The 23,615-nt window shown below is 53.4% G+C and overlaps 10 protein-coding genes across 10 annotated transcripts; 6 read left to right on the plus strand and 4 right to left on the minus strand.

The window, feature by feature from the left end:
• Window positions 1–417: 417 nt before the first annotated feature.
• N0V89_010385 (uncharacterized protein) lies at window positions 418–1,593 on the plus strand (the record flags this gene model as incomplete). Its single annotated transcript, XM_056219129.1, has 3 exons — window positions 418–833; window positions 880–1,387; window positions 1,435–1,593. 3 exons carry the CDS (start codon window positions 418–420, stop codon window positions 1,591–1,593), a joined length of 1,083 nt encoding a protein of 360 aa, XP_056066256.1.
• A 334-nt stretch (window positions 1,594–1,927) lies between these two features.
• On the plus strand, window positions 1,928–2,687 carry N0V89_010386 (uncharacterized protein; the record flags this gene model as incomplete). Its single annotated transcript, XM_056219130.1, has 3 exons — window positions 1,928–2,036; window positions 2,126–2,161; window positions 2,260–2,687. The coding sequence occupies 3 exons, from the start codon at window positions 1,928–1,930 to the stop codon at window positions 2,685–2,687; spliced, it is 573 nt and encodes a 190-aa protein (XP_056066257.1).
• A 947-nt stretch (window positions 2,688–3,634) lies between these two features.
• N0V89_010387 (uncharacterized protein) lies at window positions 3,635–5,374 on the plus strand (the record flags this gene model as incomplete). The annotated part of the gene is made up of 2 exons (XM_056219131.1): window positions 3,635–4,170; window positions 4,222–5,374. The coding sequence occupies 2 exons, from the start codon at window positions 3,635–3,637 to the stop codon at window positions 5,372–5,374; spliced, it is 1,689 nt and encodes a 562-aa protein (XP_056066258.1).
• Window positions 5,375–7,723: 2,349 nt separating this feature from the next.
• Window positions 7,724–8,834, minus strand: N0V89_010388 (uncharacterized protein; the record flags this gene model as incomplete). Its single annotated transcript, XM_056219132.1, has 2 exons — window positions 7,724–8,182; window positions 8,235–8,834. 2 exons carry the CDS (start codon window positions 8,832–8,834, stop codon window positions 7,724–7,726), a joined length of 1,059 nt encoding a protein of 352 aa, XP_056066259.1.
• Window positions 8,835–12,138: 3,304 nt separating this feature from the next.
• Window positions 12,139–14,013, minus strand: N0V89_010389 (uncharacterized protein; the record flags this gene model as incomplete). The annotated part of the gene is made up of 3 exons (XM_056219133.1): window positions 12,139–13,484; window positions 13,534–13,896; window positions 13,959–14,013. 3 exons carry the CDS (start codon window positions 14,011–14,013, stop codon window positions 12,139–12,141), a joined length of 1,764 nt encoding a protein of 587 aa, XP_056066260.1.
• An 864-nt stretch (window positions 14,014–14,877) lies between these two features.
• On the minus strand, window positions 14,878–16,055 carry N0V89_010390 (uncharacterized protein; the record flags this gene model as incomplete). Its single annotated transcript, XM_056219134.1, has 2 exons — window positions 14,878–16,029; window positions 16,050–16,055. 2 exons carry the CDS (start codon window positions 16,053–16,055, stop codon window positions 14,878–14,880), a joined length of 1,158 nt encoding a protein of 385 aa, XP_056066261.1.
• Window positions 16,056–18,018: 1,963 nt separating this feature from the next.
• N0V89_010391 (uncharacterized protein) lies at window positions 18,019–19,277 on the minus strand (the record flags this gene model as incomplete). Its single annotated transcript, XM_056219135.1, has 2 exons — window positions 18,019–18,375; window positions 18,423–19,277. 2 exons carry the CDS (start codon window positions 19,275–19,277, stop codon window positions 18,019–18,021), a joined length of 1,212 nt encoding a protein of 403 aa, XP_056066262.1.
• Window positions 19,278–19,482: 205 nt separating this feature from the next.
• Window positions 19,483–19,913, plus strand: N0V89_010392 (uncharacterized protein; the record flags this gene model as incomplete). The annotated part of the gene is made up of 2 exons (XM_056219136.1): window positions 19,483–19,593; window positions 19,701–19,913. 2 exons carry the CDS (start codon window positions 19,483–19,485, stop codon window positions 19,911–19,913), a joined length of 324 nt encoding a protein of 107 aa, XP_056066263.1.
• Window positions 19,914–21,302: 1,389 nt separating this feature from the next.
• Window positions 21,303–22,367, plus strand: N0V89_010393 (uncharacterized protein; the record flags this gene model as incomplete). The annotated part of the gene is made up of 6 exons (XM_056219137.1): window positions 21,303–21,613; window positions 21,662–21,860; window positions 21,913–22,026; window positions 22,075–22,130; window positions 22,176–22,284; window positions 22,335–22,367. 6 exons carry the CDS (start codon window positions 21,303–21,305, stop codon window positions 22,365–22,367), a joined length of 822 nt encoding a protein of 273 aa, XP_056066264.1.
• A 375-nt stretch (window positions 22,368–22,742) lies between these two features.
• Window positions 22,743–23,456, plus strand: N0V89_010394 (uncharacterized protein; the record flags this gene model as incomplete). The annotated part of the gene is made up of 4 exons (XM_056219138.1): window positions 22,743–22,875; window positions 22,932–23,030; window positions 23,089–23,266; window positions 23,318–23,456. The coding sequence occupies 4 exons, from the start codon at window positions 22,743–22,745 to the stop codon at window positions 23,454–23,456; spliced, it is 549 nt and encodes a 182-aa protein (XP_056066265.1).
• Window positions 23,457–23,615: the final 159 nt, after the last annotated feature.

Here is a 23,615-nt window from a genome sequence, read left to right on the forward strand (position 1 = left end):
CTACTTTCATCCGCTAGCAAAGATACCTGGGCCCAAGATACGTGCTGCGTTTTACTTCCCACATAACTTTGAGCTCGTCGCCGGTGACGTTGTTCATAACTGGCACAAGTTGCATGAACAGTATGGCGAGGTTGTGCGCGTAAATCCGTCGTGGGTTTCGTTCACCGACCCTGACGCATTCCGAGGTGTGACGAGCTTTTGCAGTCGTCTACGTTGATGCATTGGCTGACTATGAAGACATCTATGGCTATGGAAACAGAAAGCCAATCCCGAAGGATCCGGCCGTATACAATACTGGAGAAATGAGAACTCGTGCAGCAAACATACTGTGTAGATAACTGCAATCAAGGAAGCATGTATCAGGACTGACATATCACAGCTTCGAACGATGCAAATCACTCTCGCATACGCCGCTGCATGAGTCACGCCTTCTCCGATCAAGCTCTCCGCAGCCAAGAACCCATCATCAAATCGTACATTACGCTTCTGATCTCAAAGCTGCAGGCCAAAGCAAACACTGATACCCAAGTGGATATCATGCGCTATATCAACTTTACTACCTTCGATATCCTTGGGGATCTATGTTTTGGAGAGTCCTTTGGGGCGCTGGAATCGGAAGAGTACAGCGAGTGGATGGCCAATCTCTTCAAAGGCGTCAAGCTTGTCCCCTTTGTCAGATTGGCCAGGATGTATCCAATCATCGGTTTACCCTTCTGGCTATTGACGAAAATATTTCCGCAGATAATGGCAGCGAGGACCATGCATGAGAACCATACTGTCGAGAAGACGGCTAAAAGGATGGACACGAAGACTGATCGAAAGGACTTCATGAGGTGAGTACTCTCACCTTTTTGTCAGCGAGATGGCTCATATGTGCAGCTACATTCTGAAACATAACGACGAAAGAGGCATGTCGCGAGAAGAAATCATGCGCACCTCAGGCATCCTCATCGTCGCCGGTAGCGAGACGACGGCCACCCTTCTCAGTGGAGCAATGTACTATCTACTTGCAAACCCTACATGGCTCCAAAAGGTACAAGAGGAGCTCGACAATGCGTTCAAGACAGAGTCCGAGATAACATTCGCGCCGCTGGGCCAGCTGGAAGTCCTCAATGCTGTCCTCACGGAGACTCTCCGCATGTACCCTCCTGTGCCTGTCATACTTCCCCGCGCTACCGTGAAAGAAGCCGCAATGGTTTGCGGGACGTTCATCCCAAAAGGCTCTACCGTAGGCGTCACCCACTACGCCGCGTCTCGCTCGTCGCACAACTTCAAGCATCCCGACGTTTTTGCCCCGCAAAGGCATCTCGGTGACCCGGAGTTCAAAGATGACAAGCGATCGGTTATACAGCCGTTCTCTGTAGGACCAAGAAATTGCATCGGCCAGGTATGTCTTGTAGTGTCGCATGAAATTATAAAACTAACGTTCCGAAGACCATGGCGTGGCTTGAAATGCGAGCCATTCTCGCGAATCTACTGTGGAACTTTGACATAGAGCTTGTGGATAAGTCGCAGAAGTGGGATCAGCATAAAGTATTCATCTTGTGGGACAAACCAGCACTCATGGTCAGGTTAAAGACAAGGACACACTAGCGAGGTACGCTGGGCGTAGCAATGAAAACCCTTCCTTCGAATCGACGTGTGGGGAGAAGAGGATCCTCTGGACGCGGGGCGCATTCAGGGGAGAGCGATGTTCTTACTGTGGTTATACGTGACCGCATTTTGGTACGGTAGATACTGTCAACCTTGGAACGGTCTCAACACGTTTTGTCCCACAAGCGATGCAATATGGTAGCGAGCTATTGAAACCGCCCACAATGAGGCACAGAAATGTGATGAAAAAGCACCTCGCTGATCTACTTTGATCCATTGCTCGCATGAAGCTATGCCTATACATATCGCTGACATAGCGCAAATTGCTTCAGCCATGACTGCGCGTTCTGGCGAGAGCCACGATGGCCTGCGCAGTCAGAGCAACCAGGCGAGCCGACGGCAAGGTTCCGGCGCCCCTAAACCGCGGGATCACCCAGTCAAAAGTAAGTTAGAGCCAGCCCTGTTGCGTTCTGAGTGTGGTGCAATGGGGTTGCGCAAGACCGTATCACTGAGCCACTGCTTACATGTACAGATGGATACGTTCAGAAGAGCATACGAAAGAGGAAGCGTAAGTAGCTCCAGCACAAGCAGCCTTTCAGAACCATGACTTTCTCCGCGGCTTCTGATTTCCACGCTTTCGTCACGACAACCCACTAACATCCATAGGTCCTGATCCAATAAGTCCGGTCATCGATATGGTAGTAGCTCGACGCCTATGCGATCGTCTGCAAACAGACAAGCTGAAACACGAATTCTTATCCCTACTCACGAAAGCACACACCGGCCCAGAAAAGGCTCAGATTCGGGGACTAGTGAGACAGGGGAGAATCCTATGGGTGAAGCACGGCGCCGAGCACTTCGAACGCGAGATGGCCAAATGCATCCGGAAGGCTACCGACAAGAGGCGCACCGACGACATCTATGTGCGGCTCACCAAAAGCTTCCTTGACATGAAGGTCGAGGACGCGGACGCGGACGCGGATCGTGCATCATCCTCGATGTCCTTAATCCAGCCAATAGAAGATATTGACATGGTTGATGTCCCGGAATCCGCCGAAGACAACATGGATACGAATTGGATGTCTGAGGCTTAACGAAACCTGGTGCAAAAGGCAAGTTCGACTCAAGACACTCTCCTAGCGGTCTTTAATGGTCTATGCTACGATGATAAGTTGGAGGTGGTTGTGCCAAGGACAGACAGCCTTGGCAGAGATGGTAAACGCTGGAGACGCTGTGCATACGTACGGCCTATCGGCGAATCGGGTCTTCTCCGGTATACGAACAATTCACAAAGATGGAAGGATTGAGCGCTCATTGGTCATCTTCCTACCATTTACAGCACATACTTTACTCTTATCTCATTGGGGGCTTTTTCGGGTGTAAGGCTGATGAAAAGAGCCTATCTCAAGACATTATATTGTTGGCATAGTCCAGTTGGAATGGAAAGAGTACCGAGCGAATGGTTCTAGAATCGGGAAGGGTTCTCACTTAAGCCGCCTAAAACGCTGCTAGCGACCGCATATCGGCCCATTATTCTGCTTGGCAGAGCCGCAAATCTATACCTACTTCAGCATAGAATGACACTAAAAACCCAAAGACGTCGTGTAACTTGGACGCATCCCTACAGAACGTTTACGTACTGAATCCCCCAGACGTCGTCCGCGTGATGGGGATGCGGGGTGACTCGCGCAGACGGAAGCGAGACGGTGTCGCGGTTTTCCAGACACATAGAAATGTGCTAGCTCAGCCCAATTACCCCGGAGTGCTTTTCCCGCTCTGGGGACGGGGATTTCGTGCCCAGGATTGTTATCTGGACTGTGGAGAATCCATGTCATGTTGCTGGTGGCGTAGAGATAGTCCAGATAAGATGACAGTACCAAGCCGTATGATAACTCCCACGGCTGGCTCTAGGCTTGCAGGGCTGGCTATAAAGATCTCTTTCATCCCGCGGGGGCGCAGGCAGTAGACATTGGGAGGTTTCAACAATCACTTCTTCGCTCTCGCCTTTGTACTGGACCCTTCGGTCCTACCTTCGTTCATCATGGGCCATCAAGACGAGCCCAAGACTGATATCTCGCAAACCATAAGCCGCCCTGATGCCGAAGTCGGCGACGTATCAAATTACAAGGTCCAAGAAGCTCTCAACCCTGGCTCTGCGCACACCCACCGTGGGCTTCGACCTCGCCATGTTCAGCTCGCCGCCATCGCAGGTGGCATCGGTGTTGGCCTCTTCGTTGGTATCGGCAAAGTGCTAGTCAATGCCGGTCCTCTCTCTCTTCTACTCGGTTACTTGATATACGGAATTGGCTTCATTTGGCCGTGCAACTTGTGCACTGCTGAGATGGTGACATGGTTACCCATTCGCGGCAGTGTCTTCGGATTGGCAGCGAGATACGTGGACCCGGCTCTTGGCTTCGCACTCGGATGGACATACTTCTATGCAGGAGCAATGTTCGTGTGTACGGAAACTAGTGCTGTAGCAACTGTAGTCCAATTTTGGGATGTCGATGTAAGCCCAGCCGTCTGGGTGGCTATGGTCCTGATTCTTTGCACTTTCTTCAATCTCGTCGCTGTCAAGTAAGTGGACATCTCCGACCGGCTCACGTGCATTTTTAACCAAGGTGTTAGGTGGTATGGCGAATCCGAATTCGTTATGTCGATTACGAAAGTCTTACTGCTTACCGGACTGGTCCTCTTTACCTTTATTACAATGGTTGGAGGTAACCCTAAACATGACGCATATGGGTTCCGTGCGTGGACCAACGGAAATGCGATGCATCCGTATTATGCTGATGGTGCTACTGGACGATTGCTCGGAATAGCAATCTCGATCCGTTTTGCCGTCTTCACCCTTGCCGGACCCGACTTCATCAGTTTGTCCGCTGGAGAGATCCAGAACCCTCGACGCACTATCCCGCGACTTGCACAACTCATCTTTTATCGCTTGGTCGGGTTCTACATCATCGGCAGTCTGGCTGTTGGCATTATCTGTTCGTCGCGCGATCCCGGTTTAATGCTTGCCATCAAAGGAGGCGAGCCTGGTGCTGCCGCATCGCCATGGGTTATCGGAATCCGCAACGCCGGCGTCACTGGCGGTCTCCCTGGTCTCATCAACACCTTGATCTTGGTTTCTGCCATTTCATGCGGTAACGCGTTCGTGTACCAGACCAGCCGTACACTGTACTCGTTAGCGCAGGAAGGTCAGGCTCCGAAAATCTTCCTGACTTGTTCCAAGAGCGGTATTCCCTACTACTGCGTTCTCGCTGTCACAGGGATCGGATGCATTACCTTCCTGGTCGCAGATAATTCTGCCATAACAGTCTTCGGGTGGTTTGTTGACTTGGCAACTTCCGGGCTCATTGTCAACTTCGTCGCCTTCTTCTGGGTATACTTGGGCTGGTACCGCACTCTCAAAGCTCAGAACTTTGATCGCAAGAATCTGCCATATCACTGCAATTTTGCCCCGTATACCGCATGGTTTGGGCTGATATTTGGGTGTCTCATCATCCTTTTCCTGGGTTTTGATTCCTTTGCGCCCTTCTCGATCCAGTCCTTCATCACCACCTACTTCGGCATCGCGTATGCTGTCTGCATGTTTACGTTTTGGAAGATCTTCAAGAAGACTAAATTTGCAGATCCAGCGACCGTGGACATCTACCATGGAAAGGCGGAGGTCGATGCCGAATGCGCTATCTGGGAGGAAGGAGGTTTAGAGGAGAACGAGAAACAACGTCTGTCGGAAATGAGCGTTGTGCGAAGGACTTGGGAGAAGATTTGGTAGAGTCGACCACGCTCTCATATTTACCACTCCTGCTGTAGGATACACCACAAGCGGCGCCTCCGTGAGAATAGATGATATGGCAATCATTGCATCCCACTTCGTGTGAAATTGTGCATTATTCCAAAGGTGTGCAAGAGTCTGTCCGTATGGTATATTGGATTATTGAGCAATGATGTTGAATACGTGAAGAGGAAGGCAGGTAGGACAACATTTGTGGAAGCCACAGCCGATTAGTCATGACGTCTATCCTGAAACGGCCGGCACAGCAATGGCGCAGTCATAACCTTCATCCTTGATCGCAATGCCGCTTGAGCGGCGCAGTCAGACATTTCCTGTTGAACACACAGAAATGGCAATAGGCTACAAGGACCCTGCGCATCTCAACGGTGCGGCCCGTCGCAACCCCTTTAAATACTCGGAGACCAACAATTCGAATATGCGCCCGTGAGGCGTAGTAAACGTTTAAATCGACGGCGAATGTTGGTAACCCATTGTCGACTGATGTACTGCAGTTTCTACCCAGCCAGCAATTGCAGGAAGAACTCCCCGCATACCATATAAATAAATGGCGGTTCACCTTGTCCTCGATTGTGTTTGTTCGAAAATGAAGCTCTAGCATCTCTTTGACTTGACTTGCGACAATTCCCATGAGCAAACATTCCTAAAAATGTATCTTTACGATCATCAAAAGCCTTACCAGATCGATCCCCACGTTCTTGCGGGTTTACTTCCAGGACCCTCGGCAAGTGCGGCTCTGTCAAGGTTGTAGATACATGCCGCAAAATCGTTGAATGTTGTCAAAATTGCAGACACCGCGATTCCCTTGCAAGCTCAGCGGAAGCGCCGGCATTTTGATTTCGTCACAACGTCATGAACAGGCCGTACCGGCGCATGGAACAGCCGCCAGTGCCCGTATGCAGACATTCAAGAGAGGCAAACTCTTCCAGGAAGGCTCTACGACTACGTGTCGATGAACACCTTGAAAGGTATTCCAGATCAAACAGCCACCCATTGCCCGTATGCAGACGTTCTAAGTTAGGCAAACTCTTCCAGGAAGACCCAGGCTCCGTGCCTACCTATCGATAAGTCCCTTGAAAGCCGACCCAAATCGCCTTCCATCAAATCGGTCATTGTTCCGGGATCCTTCCAGACTCGCGGGTCCTATCACATGGGAATGTTAGGAACTTGATGATCTGGATCACACGATGCTTACTTCGCGGACAAAGAGAACGAGCAATCGAACACACATGCAGACCGGAAATAACAAATTCGCAAAATACAGTGCTCGCTGTGGCGACGATTGTGCAGGAGCGGCGTACGGACTTGGAAATTGCGATCACCCTTGTACGCGCATCACGTTCGCCGAGACCAGGGCTCCAGTCCAGCCGACAAAGCAAAGCAACACCGCAAAAACAACACACACTCACTGCCTCTCGCGCGCGTCTACCGCCGCCATCCATCCACACGCAGCATATCCACCCGGCGCACGCAAATATCTCGTCTCGTTTCAATGCCGCTTTCCGAATCTCTCCTCCACTGGCTCATCCCTTCCCATCCCATCCCATCCCATCCCATCCCACCCCTCGTTTCAATCTACAGCGGTATGCTATCTCTCGCTTGCCCGCCTGCAGCCTGCCTCCCTGCCCGCATGCACGTTTCGCAATAGTCCGTCCGTGATTAGCCAGCCCCACACAACCTGACGCCCCGTTTCAACCGCCTCCCGCCGCCGCGACCTGTCAATCTCGAACCCCCGCCGCTGTTTGACACCTGCCAGCCTGTGCCAGGAGTCCGAGACAACCGCTGCCGCCGCGAGATGAGAAAGCTTGTCTCTGGGAGGCATGACGCAAACGCGCGAGATGAGAGGGATTATCACATGCAGGGTGGCGCGCGTGGCGCACGCGAAGGAACCGTGGTAGTACGGCGGTGCCTGGCTTTAGTGCGTGCGCTGCGTGGTGGGTGGGTGGGTAGTCAGGCACCACGTTGTTAGGGGCAGGGTAGCGTCCGTCGAGCAGCTGCGGAGACGCGCACTTGAGGCACCGCACGTAGACTTGCTCAATTATGTATTAGAATTTAACGACGTAGTGTCTTTATGTATGGTACGGGTATGCCAGCCTAGGCACCCTTTTGCCCCCAAATGCCATATCATATGACCGCATGAACGATGCAAGGTATTCGAAACACCCGTTTAATCCCCAATCAATCAATCAATCATTTTTCCTCGATTCGATTCAATATGCAAAGGAAGATCAGAAGTGCGAAAACGCTAGTAAGGAGCGGTAAGAAACATGTGAATGGTATTTGTCTAGTCAAGAAAGATGCGAAACGAAACGAAAGGGTTCGTAGCAGAGTCTAGTAGTTGTACTTGTAGCACATGGGCGAGGCGATGGTGTTCATGACATCCCTGACCTTCATGTTGGGCTTGAGGCCGTTGAGGAAGATGTCCGTGTCCATGGTGAGGGCGGCACCCCCGGGGCCGGTGCCGTCGATGTAGCCGGTGCGGGAAGAGTCGTCGTTTTGCCAGATGCGGAAGTGGCGGTCGACCATGCCGTGGTGGAGCCAGAAGATGGGGTCGCCGGGAGAGGCATAGACGTCGCGCATGACGCCGCCGATGCCGTTGTGGCCGTAGGCGTGCGCGCCCTGCTCAGCGCACTTGGCGAAGTCCTGGTAGTCCTTCAACGCCCTGCAGCCGTTGACGATGTTGTTGTTGGTGTTGGCCGTGTCGGCCGCGTTGCCGTTGCGGGCAAGGCAGTGGTACTGGTTGAACTGGGCCGTGCTGGGACCGATGTTCAAGGCCAGGTTGGCGAATTGCTGTGGCAGGTCAGTCGTACATCCCTCGAGAATTCAGTAGGTGTGCACTTACGCCATTGGTGACGCAGTTTCCGCCGAGGTTGATGGCACCGAGCCACTTGTCGGAGAAGATGGAAGACTGCGAGAACTTGCCCGCATACTTGGTCTCGTCGAACCAGGGGATGGTGTCGGTGAAACCGCACTCGTCCCTCATGACCTGCTCGAAAGCCCACAGGAAGGCGCGGTGCCACACGATGAACTTGCGGTTGTTGTGCACGTTGTCGGTAACGGTCTGGTGGACCTGCACGAAGTCTTCGTAGCGGTTCTTTGAGCCGGGGTAGTTGCCCTTGGAAGCCTTGCCAAGCAGGCACTTGACACCGTTTACAAAGTTTTGCTTGGTGGTGTCTGAGCTGTCGTGCCACTCGGTGCGGACCCTCACGCTGCTGCAGGTGGCAGCGGCGGCGAAGGTGTCGAACTCGGGCTCGGGTGTGGGAGCATCGGTCTGGTTGGCAACCATTTCGGTGATGTCGGAGAGGGAGAGGGTCATGATCTCATGGGTGTTGAAGATGTTGACGTCGAGCTTGGGGCCACCGGTGGGGATGGGCAGCGAGGGGATGGAGAGCACAGCGGCAGATGCGCCGGCCGCGAGGCCGAGGAAGGCGAACTTGGTCATGGTGGTGTGAATTGGTCCTCAGTGTCCAGGGTGCGACTTTCAAGGTCGAATTAAAAATTACCAAGTGAATGGTTTCTTAGATGGTTAAACGAATGGCTGCTCTGCAAGGACTTGCAAGGGCGTTGGACAAAGAGTGAAAACGGAAGCGGAAGGGGACGAGGAAATCTTATATCCATCCCAATCTCCTTTGAACGCTGCGATACGACGCTGGTCCATGCCAGCTCCCCAGGCCATTCCGGTCTTGTACCCCTAGTCGCGCGCGGGTCCAAAGCGCTGCGCATGGATTAGGCTTAGAGCAGCAGCTTTCGATATTGGCGTAAGAGCGCCACGACCTCACACCGCGTGGCGCTTGCCTGCGTCCGGCAGACAAGGTGCAGGGATCGCCTCAGCTTGCAGCGACCTGCGCCCTGAAAGCCCGGATGCAGAGACTCGGGTTGCCGGTTCGCGAGATTTGAGCCACCAAACCGTTCGAAGGATCCCCACTCCACATCTTGTGCCGTCTGGTAATTGCAGGGTATGCACTGCCCCGTTTCTCACACGCACTCTTCTCTGCTTCTCGAAGAGCAGCCTTCACTCAGGAGCGCTGCGGAAATAATCAGCTTCCGCCCGCACGTGCGTCGCCTGGTGGTGACCTGATCTGGCGAGCGCCTCGTCAGATGCAATTTCACTACACGATAGCGCTGAAGCCACGATGCAGCGGACAAGCAACGCTGTTGTCCTTCCGACTTCAGCGCACACTGCGCCGATCCGACGATCGCCGATTCTAAGGAAGAAGGCGTTCAGTAGGCGACGTCTGCGGCTCAGTCACATCGCCAGTTGCTCAGCGTCTCCCTCCGAGCTTACCGTCCAATTCACCCATACGAGCGCGACAGCAGAGTATTCTCCTGCTGCGTGCTGACAACAGCTGCCTCTCCCACAAGGCGGCCAATGACATGCCGCTACGCCAGAACAAGCTTTGCGCCCGGTACTTCCAAAAATACCAGCTGCTATCGATCAGCTCACCACTAGCCCCCGGTACCCTTGAATCGACACTGAACAAATGCAACGTGACAACGTCAAGACCCAACTATCGGCCACGCTGTAGGCGGCCAGTAGTAAGAAATGCCACGTCGAAGGATCCAATAATTATTGCCTAATACGGACGGCTCTCGGCGTTGGAGTTAGATCGTGAATGCACAAAGTGCGGGGTTGTCCTCGGTGGTTATCCTGAGTGACGTCGGCAGAACGTTTGTGGGATGCGCTGCCTAGGAGAGGCTACAGTAGGGCAAGAGGGTCATGGGGTCGGCCTTGCTCTCGTAGCGGTGAGTATCTGACGATGCAGCCCCTGCGCGCAAAGGGTGGTGTTTTCAGCCCAGAGCGGAGTCTGCGGACCCCGCAACATTCTGTGGACTGTCGTACCGTAAATTCAATTTGCATGTGTTGTCGGCCGGAAGGGATTCTTGGTTTTGCTTAGGTACCACTCTTGGTATGCATCATCTGCTCGTGTACGCGGTGGACGGCAAGACGGCTTGCTCTCCTGAGGTGCTCTCCTGAGATCCCACTCGGTGCCGCTGCGAACCAGGCGCACGATCGGCCAAATGTCCCGACTATTTTAGACCGGCTTCACGAGCACCCAGTTTTCGTTTTCGATAACAAGGTCCCTGTTACTGACCAGAGTCCTATTTGTGGGCCAAAGGGTCCTAAATCTCGTGTAGACATGGGGCTTGCCGAGTTGCCGCAGCCGAGGAGAAGTATCGTTGGCTCGTCAGCCGGGTGCTGGATGCTGGCATGGGAGCACAACAACGCCTGCGCAGAGAGGGGCTGATGCCGTACGACGAGCAGGCACGTCGGTCATCAGCCGTGAGCCACAGCTACACCGGGTGGCGCTGGAAGGCGAACGCAGGGAAAGACGCACAGCATGCTCGAGGTCAGGAGGCAGCTGGTAGCAATCAGACAAGGGACAAGTTCGAACAGGTGTAGAATCATTCTTTGCGTAGAGAGCAAGGTACGCGTATTGTTCTTATACACGCACGGTTGAGCACATTTGAGCGAGTTCACGAGTATCCACTGAGTGTACCAAGGCAGTGTCCAACAACGTCACGCTAAGAGCTCTGCGAGAAACACTTGTGAAAACACGACATTGCTGCGCTATAGATGGCAGGAAGGCGCAAAGGACGATACCAGCCAGCAAACTCGCATCAACCCGAGTATATCTATTGGTTCACCTTCGCCCTCCCAATCGCATGCTGCCACGCGCATTCGGGTCTCTCTGCTTGGATCTGTAGTCCACACGTCGTCAAAGCGGAGTAAAGCTGATCACATACCCACGCCCGCCTCCAAATTCTATAGTAAGACTGATTGCATCCGACTCACTTCCAGCAGCAGACACATCACCTGGATCATTCACGAAAACCATCTCAGTCAGCGAAAACAGAGCTGGACGCCTTCACACTCCACTCTACGCCCCTTGACACCTCACCTGCGCCTTCCAACCGCATCCCAGCCAACTTGCCTACTGTAGGCTTACTGAGTCACTCCAAGAACCACGGCTACTGTATCACATCAACCCCACCATAATTACGCCTCGCCATCTCATCTCTACAGCCCCTCAGCATAGGTCTACATGTGTCTTACATGTGTCCAAGACAACGCCCAAGCCTAGCACGTAGCACGACGTCGCACAACACACGCGCGCGCCGCGTACCACAACGCTGATGCGCGCCCCCATGCACGACATCACATGAGATCGGCGCCGCTCCAACGCCTCGCGCGTCCCGACGCCGCTTCGGACCCTCGGGATCTTCGTGACGTGAACGCCTCTCTGTGCGACGCAGTCGGCGCGCTCTGGCACGCGAGGTTGCGCAAAGAAAATGCGAGGACGACGTGGCACAGGGAAAGACTGCGCTGCTGCTACGCTGGAGTGGGACAGTGGAGTGAGCATTCGCGCAGTATGGCAGACGTGGAGAGAAGTGGAAGGGAAATGCAATGATGAAGTGTGCGTGATGTGAAGTGACCACGTCCGATGAGATGCGTACGTTCCCGCTCCGTAATGATGCCGAAGAAGCAAGCCATGAGAGAGAGAGAGCAAACGCAACAAATGCCATGCCATGATATGCCGCAGGTACACAAAAATCCCGAAGAACGCCCGCAGTAAGACATGCTCGTAACGAAAGCATCTCCCGTATCATGCGTGACCAAGAGATAGATCAAGAGGAGAGGAAATCAAAAGGATCCTGGAGATATTATACCACCCGTCGCTCCTATTCAGCTTCCACCGACCCAACCCCTTAGATTCCTTTTATCCAAAGAAGCGCCCAACACCGTTTCAATCATCGTAGTCCGCGACCGCCACGCTATCCGTGTCGCTGATGTGGGGATGGGAATGGTGCGGGTGAATAGCCTCGTGCACGGCGTCCTTGACTATGTTCTCCACCTTGATCTTGTCCACGTGTTCCTTGGGCACCCAGATTAACTGCAACGCTCCGACGACTGCGCACGCAGCTAGGAAGAACCACGCCGCTGCGCTGCCTCCCGTGGCGTACACAACACCCACAAGCGGGCTGGAAACGGTTCGTGCAAGACAGCACGCCGACATTGCTGCGCCGTTGACGCGGCCCAGCACGAGCGGCGAGGGCGTTGCATTTTTGAGCAGGATGAGAGCGCACGGGAAGACGAGGATACCGAACAAGCCCTGTAGGAAGAGCGAGAGGTAAACGCCAGGCGAGACGAGCTTTTCCGGGAGCGCGCTGATGAAGGGGACGATGAGGTAGGTCGTCGGGTATAGGACGATCATGCTGACGAAGGTATTCCAGACGCCTACTTTCTCCACGAAGAACGGGAAGATGACGCCCTGTGTGAACAGCGCGATCAGGCCGTTGACGGCGAGGAAAGTGCCTACGTCGTGGAGATCGAGACCCAAGCCGCCGGTGAAGTCGATGCCGTCCTTGGCGGATTCATCGAGGAGATAGACGGGTAAGTTGGTGATGTACGCCATCTGGTGGAAAGCGATGATGGTCAAGGCGAGCGTGAGCATGACGACTGTTCGGTTGAACGTCTTCTTCGGGCCCGTGGGATCGGGACGAGTGATGGGCGCGGGAAGGACCTCATGGTGCGCAATTTTGATGCTGTGCATCGTACCGAAAGAGTCTCGACGGATATCAAACCGCTGGTCAATGGCTGACGGCATACCATCTTCCATGAATGAAGGCTTCTTGCGGATTTGGCGCAGGCCGTCCACAATGGAGAACGAGCGGGCACGGAAGCTACCACCAGAGAATGCTCGTGAGCGGGAGGCGCGCGAGACAGAGGCACGGGTTAACGAGCTGCGATCGCGAGCTCGTCCAGCATCTCGAGGCAACGTCGAATGACCGTTCGAGAGCAAAGGAGCTCGCTCGTTGATGGTGGGTTCGATGAGGGCCGCTTGTGTCGTCTCTTCAGGCTCTTCCTGCTCGGGCAGCGTCTCTTCCAAGAAAAGGATACCCTGGACGATGGCCAAAACGATTCCGAGGGCTGCTACGACGTTGGGTAGCAAATACGGATACCTCCCAAAGATACCATCCTCAGAGAACGTGCCGGGGTAGTATTTCGCAGGCTGCGCAAGGAAACCACCCATGGCCGATCCAATGATACCACCGAGCGTCCAAACAAATGGTTGCGTGGCGTATGCCTTTGCTGTTCCCGATTAGCTTCACTTTAATCCCGCGTCGACGTCGATACTCACGCTCGTGCGCCGGATTCTTGACCATTTCCTGCACCATAGTCTGCATGATGGCAACATTTCCGTTCAACGCGCCGCCGACAAAGCGTGCCAGCAGAGCAACCCAGTACGTCTTCGCAAAGCCGAACGCAAGGCTGCTCAGAGCCACGCCCGCCAAGCCGACCAGCGCCACGGGCTTCCTGCCATAAACATCGGAAATGGCGCCCCAGCCCAGCGCGGTGATGGCTTCTGCAACAGCATACGCTGAGAGGAGCAAACCCGAGTAAAAGGATGCATCTTTCTCATGAATGCCCAAATCTTTTACCATGACGTACGAGTACGCCAGGATGGAGTTGAACGCAAGGGGCTCGGAGAATCGGCATATTCCTGTGCTCCACCTATCAGCTTCGAGCGGGGCTTGTGGCGCTGAAACGTGGAGCGATACGCACCGACGATGATGAGCTGCTTGTAGGGAAAGGGCTCATCTTTTGGATCTAGAGGCATTGTATGTTAGTTTTTGTCCGAGACGATGTTGAGGCAAGGGACCGCGCGACAGGCTTTTTGAAGAACGCACCGATAACGAGCTTCATTAGCGCCAGGCGCACGTGCCCTTCCCGCCCCGCTCGACTTGACTTCGCTTCCTTCACCGCGGGTACATTGCGGTACGGCGCGCGTTGACCCAGGACGCGCCGTGTATGTTTTCTTAGTTGCAGGATCTTGCGGAAATTTAGAACGACATCGATTTCATCATGTCTGCATCTATTGAGCTCTTTCTGCATACTCGACAGCCTTAAACAGCCTTGCCTTCACCGCCGCGCAGCCTGATGCGAAACTGGACGGGCGCACAAAGCTGCAGTCAGTTACATGGCGGCTCGCGAACCTCATTATGACGTCAAGTACATTTCTGACAGGCCGGCCCATAGCGCCAACTGCGCCCCACGTGCTCGCCTATCTGGACCTTGGAACTACGAAGGAATCGCAAACGGTACGCGTGATCAAGTACCTCCAACATTCCCTTTGCCTCAGTGTCGCAATTATCTATGTTTGCTTGCGCCAGTAGCGCCAGTAGCAATGTATTTCCCCAGAAGAGTGGGGCCCCGCGCTACGAGCGTCATGGGTGCAGACGCGGCTCGTACGTTGCTCACCGCCTAATTGTTGAGTTCGGATGGCGCAAGGATAGTTGAGGCAAACCAACAGATCGTCGGGATTTCCACATGGGTATTTCCTCAAGCTTTCGCACATGCATTACGCTGCGCGAGCCGTGTACACGTCCTTTCGATAGGCTATGTCACCCCACGAGACAAACACGAGCGCCACATTGTCCAGTTTCGCCTTCTACAAGCATCATGACTCAACACTTCATGACACTCACTCCCTATATCGTGACGACACGCCGTCCAACTTGAAGTACCCAGGCTGCAACACCTGAAACACGCCTTGGGGGTCGTACTTCTTCGCCACAGCTTTCAACCTCGCGTGGTTCTCTGCCCCATAACTCGGGATGACATCCTGGAACTGGCTCGCATAGTTCATGTAGATGTACTCGACAAAGAGCCCCCTCTTCTTCGCCTCCTCCACCGACCTCTCAATGATCCTCCGATGCGTCCTTAGAATCCGCTCATCGTCCGCCTCATCCGCCCACATCGTACTCGAATCGATCAGGAGGAACGGCCCGTCCTCCTTCGATAAGCCAAGTGCGTTACCGCCGTGTTTGGCGAAGTTGCGCAACATGGGGATGGTGATGACTTGTAGCGTGATTGCGGGTATCAGCGCGTCGGCGTCAGCGATGGACAAGACTTCTTCAAAGAACACGTCTTTGATGAACGCCGTAAAGTCCCTGTCTAGCTTGAAGGTCGCCGTCCAGTAGCTTTCGCGCAAGCCGTTTGGATTCTTGTTGTTGAAATCCAGGGTTAGATTGGCCAGTGTGCGGACGCTCGTAGTATCACTTGTAGCTGGGATAGCGAGGTACTCAGAGAAGATGGAGGCGTTCGCAATAGGCTTCGCGTGCTGCAAGTCTGCCGACGCGCTCTTGGTATTCTGATAATATACGAACGAGAGGATTTGGGCCGCGGCGACGTCTTGGGGTGAGTTGACGCCGAGGTTGGAGAAGGCGTCGATTGCAGCGGGGAATTGAGGTTCAAGGAGTATTCGTGAGCCTCCCCACATCAGGCTCTGCGGAATGGTCTCGAGGTTGAACCTGGTCACGATGCCGAAGTTGTTACCGCCCCCACGTAAACTCCAGTACAAGTCTGCGTGGCTCGTTGGCGAAGCCGTGATGATAGCGCCGGATGCTGTCACCACTTCAAAGGAAGCCACATTGTCGCATGCCCAGCCATACTGACTTGAGTAGAAGGATATTCCTCCACCTAGGGTCAGTCCTCCTACGCCGATGGCAGCGACGCGGCCCCCAATGACCGCGAGATTATCTGATTCAAGGGCGTGGTACGCATCGAACCATGTGTTTCCAGGCTCGATGCTTGCGATTCTCTTGTCCTCTGATAGTTTTATGTTCTTCATGCTCTCGAACGAAACTGTGATACCGCCATCGATGCTACTTGCACCTGCAAACGCTGCGTGGCCTCCACTTTTGACCGCGAAAGGGCATCGCGTGAGCCTAGCTATCAGAACGAGACTTGATACGTCTTTGGCTGTGTTGGGAGTGAAAATGCAACGAGGGTCCACAGAGGCTTGTTGTGCAGACCAGTACGAGCCCGTGAAGGTATCATAAGCGGAAGTGTTCTGCGTAAGGATCTTGCTGCCAAAAAGGTGTCGGAGAGATGTACACTGGAGACTGGTGTCAGTTCAATCCAAACAGTGCGATTGATTTAAGCTTGAACACTGTATGGCCTCCTGAGTTGACACACGGTATTTGGAACAGCACTGTAGGAAAATGGACGCTTACAGCAGTCTCGCATGCATTTGTTCCTGTAGCAAGTGGATATCCCGACAACGCCGGAACAGTCGACACGTCGACGCCATTATCCAGCAGCGCCTTCGCGACGTCGAACTCTGGTGGTCCGAACGCGTTTGGATCTGATGCATGGCCGGGCGTTCCGATTCCTGCAACGAGCGCAGTCGCTACCGAAAGGGTACCCCGCATTGCACAGACTAGGATCACGCAGAAAGCGACGCAATACTGCGAAGTAAAGTCGCAATCGCGGAGCTCCCGGATCTAGAAATGGAGGGTAGGAGGGAGAGTTTTGCCCCTCTTACATGTAGGCATTTCGTCACTACGCTCTTTACGCCCCCGTTACACAGCACCTTCGGAAGTAAGATATACCATATGCAGGGCACATCATCGTGCATACTGCTCTCAATACACCAAAAGAATGACTCGCCTACCAACTCTACGGGGTGTAGTACGTCTAGTGCTACCTTGGTCAATCTCTGCCCTATAGAATCGCTACATAAGAGGTCCTATTGGCTGCGGAGAGCTCCCCGTGATTGGCTGGGTGAATTGAAGCTTAGGGACAACTGCACCAATATCACCCTATCACCCAGTCAGGTACTAAATAGGGAACTCAAAATCATCCTACGCGCATAAACTTTGCCTAGATCGTGTGGATCATTACTTTCGACTGCTGGTTGTAGATGCTTGTAGACATGTTATATGACTGAGTAAATAGCTGAGCAAGTCAGGTGCAAGAACATCATTTTATTGTTTAGTATAACCTCCTATTATGTGACAGAGACCACCTTATGATACAACAGAGACCTTCACTATGAGTGCCAGCTTCGGCAAGTTGGTGTGTATCAGCTAGCTTGTACGCGCCTAGGGTGATCGCCTCCACTTCGATGCACTATCATGTGAGAGGATTGCGAAGATTGGGTTGGGTGTCTTCTCGAGCACCGAGATTTGCGGGAGACGCCATGGTCATAGATTTGTGGAACGGTCATTTGTTGCTGCACTAGAGATCGCGGTCGATTGAATGTCTTCGGAGCATCAACACAATGACAACACAATGAGAGTCTCGACAACTGTGTGTGTACGATACCAGAGTTCCATTCAAAGAGTACTAGTCTCAGCCTTGCTACAAGGCCATGCAGCATGCCGTCATTGCTGCCTTGGAGATGACAGCGCGTGCATAGGAAGAAGGCGACAGATCGCGTAACTTAAGTGGTAATTTTCGAAGGTATAGTAAGTCTAGCGTTGGAGAGCCAATATTGTCGGCCTCCGAGACAACCGGTGAACGGTGCTCGCTAGTCTTCTCAGGGTGTTTTTCGAGTTGCCCGGTAAGCAAGCTCAGGGCCGTTCGCACAGTAGTCGAACATGATGCTTAGAGGGATTATTTTGCTTAACGGGCGAAGGTGAAGGGTAATAGGAGTATGATGGCCCGAAAAAGTCCACGATAGAAATTATCGTAATAGCGTATGTTCCTGCCTGAATGTTATACATTGCGCCGATGGATGGCTCTTGGTGTGGTCCTCGACACTCTACTCTTACAACTAAATGCGTATATCCAACAAGCTATTGTACAGCACCCCTTACCGGCCTTTTTCTTCTGCTGACTATTCCTCCGACTCCTCTGTATCCTCCTCACAAGCCTGGATTGCTCTCTTCACGTATCCCGCATAGCTATTAGGATCCCCACTCGCGATTTCTGCATTCTCTCTGTGCCTTAGCAGTTCCATAGCATCCTCGCCCTTCCGAAGAACCTCGCGTAACTGCCGCTGCATGCGTTCTGCGTCGTCCGCCATGGGCATCTCGGTGTCCAAAACTGTGCGTGCAGTGCTGAGTGCGTTCCAGATGGGAATGAGAGTGCTCAAGTTGTTGTGCAATGTAGTGAGGGCTTTGGTCTGTAAGTAAGGTTTTCGGTAATCGGCTTCGGTCGTCGCGGCAGAGGCTTCTATCTTCTCAATATCGGCCTGCAATCGTCAGCGTGATGTCACCAGAGAGGATGGGGATTACCTACAGCCAAGAAATCTTTCTGCTTCAAGGCATTCATCAAGCGCAGAGCGTATCGCTTGACCTTGTCCGCGTCCCCCTCGTGCCGGTATGCAAGCTCGGCGGCCATTTCCAAGGGCACGGCAACGACGGCCGGGTGTGTACGAAAGTCTTCTTGTGTTAGTTTGGGGTTGCCCAGGTGCTCTTCATTGTCCATGAGCTCGACGACCTGCTCGGCCATGCTCAGGGCCTTCTTGAGGTCCTCCTTCTCCCAGCCCGCTTGCCACGCCTTGTCCCTTGCACTGCGCAGCACGGCGATGATGAGGTCGAAGTTCCTCAGCCTCAAGCCTGTCGCCTTGGCCCTCTGGACCAACTTCAGAACTAGATGCTGCAGGCCCGCCCTGTTCAGAAGTCGCACAACCATGGCCATTTGCTCCGCTCGCAGACGCAAGCCGGCATTGGCGTAGCCTTCTAAGGCGCGCACAACATTTTCCCAGTCCTCAGGCGTCTTGCTCGCCTTGACGATGGTGCGGAGGTGGACCTTGTAGGCAGGAATGTCCTTGTTACGGTCGAGGTGTTCGAGGGGGAGCGTGACGTCGCCGAGAGTAATCTCGATGGGCTCCTGCTCGAGCTTTGCGCGATTCTCGGGCTTGAAGACGAGCTTCTCTTGCTCCGGCGTGAGGTGATGAGGAAGAAGCACTTTGGAGTTCAGCGTAGAGAGAAGCTGCGAGAGCTCGGGCGACGAGGCTTCGACGAAGACAGGGAGTGCGCCGCGGTGAAGGGCGGTACTTCGCGAGAAGGCGCGCCGCGAGCCATTGGCAAGGAAAGCTATCTGGCTGCTGTCGAGGAGCGCCGCACGAAAATTCCGCCGTATTGAATGCATTGTGTTGTGACGGATGCTCTTACGAGGCACTGGCCGCGAAGTATGAGAACCGCCAAAACTTTTGGCCAAACGGAACAAACGCGCCAAGCCTGGAACATAAACGCACCGACATCGCCCACTCACGTGGCTTCCTTTCCGTCTCTGCTACATCGGACACATTGCCGCAGATTCGGTGCTAGTTTTGAAAACAACACATACCGCCACCATGGACAACAGTGAGGCTACCTCTTACGTCTCTCAGTTCATCGGCCAGCCGCTGCGCATCCACACCTCCGATGGCCGCGTCTTCGGCGGACAGATGAAATGCACCGATAAGGTAAGCCTCCTTAGAACGTAGCTTTTCTCAGCCACCCCGAGGATATCATGCATACATTATTACGGTCAAGTTTCTATCCATTATGCTCATCGCTCATCGCACGATAGGGCCGCAACATCATCCTTGCTCTCACCTATGAGTACCGCGCACCATCAGCAGAGGTCATTCGCAAAGCTGTTGAAGAGTCTGGGAATCCGTCAGCGGCGGTCAACTGGAATAGCCGCTATGTTGGCTTGGTCGTCATACCAGGCGCGCACGTGAAGAAGATCGAGTTTGAAGAAAGCCAGCTTCTCGGTCAGCGAAGTGGAGTAGTCGTATGAACCCTCAACAGAAGCTAGGGTGTGATTTGGATGTTGGCGAACGTTTCGAAGCATTTCTGGCGGTGGTGCCATCATTGGAAGCGACGTATCCATGAGATCTGCTCGCGCCACTTCATGTACACGGCTGGTGAGCAGCGAACAGGTTCCGCGATGCGATGGAGTCAATTGCGTTCGCGCGCCTTCCGCCCTTCATATTCACGTAGGCAGGCCCCACCACTAAGCGAACATACGACCGCGGGATTGTTCGACCGGTCGATTCACCGTACCATAGTTCCACTCATGGAACGTTTTGGGCTGGTGTCAGTTCACTTTCACTCACCTTCGCTCCCTGCGCCGTATGAGCACGAGTGGGTACCATTCACCGCACATCACCGGCCTGCTATTGTTCAGCACCGCATAATAAGCGATCATCTTCACTCGCAGCCTTCAACTGTCTTGCGATCACAACCTTCTCGTCAACCAGACCTCGTTCGCTTCTGCGCACCGTCAAGCCATCACAACCCTACCAATCTGTTACGGAAGACCACCAGCATGGCACGAACCGTAAAGCCAACAAGTCACTCCAGGAGCCACGACAGAATCCGCAAACCCGCCTTGAGCGATGCCTCAGCACTAAAGCCCCACTCTCCAAGTGGTGTCACTAAAACGCCTCTTCGTCGACGTAAGAAAACACATCCGAAGATCCTCGGCCCCGTCGACGCCCAGTATGGCAGCCGCTCCAACACTGAATCTCGCCTGCTCTCCCTTCCCCCAGAAATTCGCCTCGAAATCTGGAAATACGCTCTTACCAACCCCGACAAGCACCTTCGTTACGATACCGCCGCCTTGCGATTCGACTTCTCCCAACTTGGGACAGGACTGTTCGCGACATGCCATCAAATTGCGCTAGAGACGACGTACATGCCGTTGAGGTTGAACAGGCTATGTTTCGACGTGCAGGGATTTCTCATATGGCAGAGGAAATTGGCGGAGGTGGAAGGGAAGCTGGAGTGGGGACTAAAGGTCAATGATGTGTGTGTGCGGAAAGAGAGCGGGAGGAATCAGGTCTTCGGGGATGAGGAACAGTGACTTCAAGAGGAGGCGGACAGCATGGAGGTGCATGCATAGGAATAAAGTCTTAGGAGGATAGCTTGCAAGATGTATCTGAAATTTTCCTGAGCTTTGCGGATACGCTTAAGGCCGATATGGCGTTGAAGGTTCCTGCATATAAATTCCATGACGTAGCCAAATTGGGTTAGCCATCGACCCCGAACCTATGACTCCACTTCCCCACACTTTACATATCCAAAGCTTAATCTCTACCTGTCGTACCTCTACATCTTTCAGGCTCCTCAGTTGGAACGCCTTCCTTTGTCTGGTGTCTCATTTAAGCTCACTTATTGTTGCAACATGCCTCCCTCAACATCACTGCAACGCAACCTGAATGGCAAGACCGTCCTTATCACAGGAGCCTCCTCCGGCATTGGTCGCAGTACCGCCCTCGAATTTGCGCGCACGTCACCCGACAACCTTAAATTGGTTCTCACAGCACGCCGTCTCGACCGTCTGCACGAAGTCAAGAGCCAGATCCAGGAAGAAGTCGGTGATGGGGTTAAGGTGTGCATCAGAAAGCTCGATGTCAGTAAGAAGGAGGCTATTGATGCGATGTTCGAGAACTTGGACGAGGAGTTCAAAGAGGTTGATGTCCTCGTCAATAACGCGTAAGTGCGTTACTCGACTAAAGAGGTGTGCTGAGAGTGGTGGTGTAGGGGCTTTATGTCCGGCGTAGAACGACCACCCGACGTACCAATTGATGTAATAACAAGCGTGTACGCAACTAACGTAATGGGCGTGATTCACATGACACAAGCTATACTCTCGATTTTCAAGAAGCGGCCTGAGGGTGGGAAAGGCGACATTATCATGTTGGGGAGTATGGCGGGGAGAGAGCCTTATGCGGGTGGTACTGTGAGTGCTCTTTTACTAGCTTGAAAGTGGATGAAAGAAGAGCTAACAGTAGGAGATTTACTGCTCTAGTAAAGGGGCAATCAGGGCATTTACAGAGTCGCTGCGCAAAGAACTGATCGATACGCGGATCCGCGTCATGACCGTGGATCCCGGCCAGGTACTGACTGTACGTGCTTCGCTCCTGCACGCGATTTGCTTCGCTGATAACTTGCAGGAATTTAACGATATCCGGTATCGGTTCGACAAGGATAAGGCGGATGCAGTCTATGCGTAAGTTCCGTGACCCGGTTTTGAGCTGATTCTGATTCTTAACAGTGGATGTGATCCGCTCACACCGGATGACGTTGCCGAAGTCATTGTGTTCGCAGCTGGGAGACGGGAGAACGTAGTGGTCGCGGATACGCTGTTGTACCCTTCGCACCAGGTAAGTCCCCAATCTACAGGAAAGACTTTGCTCAACTAACAACATCCAAGGCATCGTCGACGCATGTCCACCGGCGACAGTAGAGTTTTCCTCCCTGGTGGTTGCGCAGATGACGAAGCATGCACGTTGATGTTTCTGTACCTAGGCACTTTTATTATTAGGTTTTCTCTACCGCCCTGTACCTTCCCAATGAGTAGACCAGGACATTTACGTCATGACGTGCAGCATCCCGTTTGCTCTGTCATGTCTTCCAACAAGTTCCTCTCGCGATACCTAACTCTCAGCAAACTCTACTTTCGACAACCCTATACAACCAATTACCAACATGCGACTGCTGCTCTGTACCTGTAAGTGATGAAACTTGGTCTCAAGCTTCCATACTTTGCTACGCGGTACTCATCGCGTGGCCATGTACAGTTGTAGTAACACTGTTCGCCTCGCTTCCCAATGCCTTCGCAATGTCGCCACCCAAGAGCGTAGGCTTCGTGCCCCGCGAGAGTACTGCTTCAACCGATCCTTGCGTCCTCCAAGGCGACCCAGGCCTTAACGCTAGCGTCAGCCTCCAGCTTTGGACCGAGTGCCAGGTAACCCGTAAGACACTCTCCCTGCATCTGCGAGCTGCGTTCATAATACTGACCTACCGCTAGGCCTCTTTCCCATCCCAAGCAACGGCGCCTGGGACAAAGCCTTCGCCGATACATTTTGTCCTTCGCTCTTAGCCACATTCAACAATACCCACTACGACTGTAAGAGACCTTAACCTGCGATTCCTCCACACGTTGCTCATCTTAATACGTTGGGTAGACAGTGGCTGGCTAAATCTGTACAAGTCCTTCAACGCCACCATCGGCAAGACCTTCGCACACTTCGAGCACGGATTGACCAGCACACTTGCCGTACCTGACGCTAATGGTATCGGTGGCCTTGCTTACCTGATCGGCTGGGAGGGCGGGTACCACAATTATTTGAAGAAGGATCTTTGGTGCGTTTAGTTGTTTCAAGCTTGTGCATGGGGCTAAGGTGATGATTGCAGGTTTTCGGATGCTGCTTTTGCACGGGTGGCAACGGTCAATGGAGAGAGACAGATTGTGGAGTTCAGGGAGAGTTCGAATATCCCGAATACCGCGCCTTTGCCAGAGCCGAGAGAGTGGACGTGCGCATTCAAAGATTGAATCCGAGTATGGGGTGAGGGATCAGATGTGCCGGGTGGCGTATGGTATTAGCTCGACTGGACGAACGTGGGTGATATGGTGTGCGGGTGAGCGAGCCTCGCGACGACTAAGAATAGACGTAGCGTTAATGACTGACTGTAGAAGTGATTCTTTTTACAG

This window comes from Didymosphaeria variabile (genome assembly GCF_027946475.1).
Source record: "Didymosphaeria variabile strain IMI 356815 chromosome Unknown scaffold_8, whole genome shotgun sequence".
In the NCBI taxonomy this organism is placed as follows: Eukaryota; Fungi; Ascomycota; class Dothideomycetes; order Pleosporales; family Didymosphaeriaceae; genus Didymosphaeria; species Didymosphaeria variabile.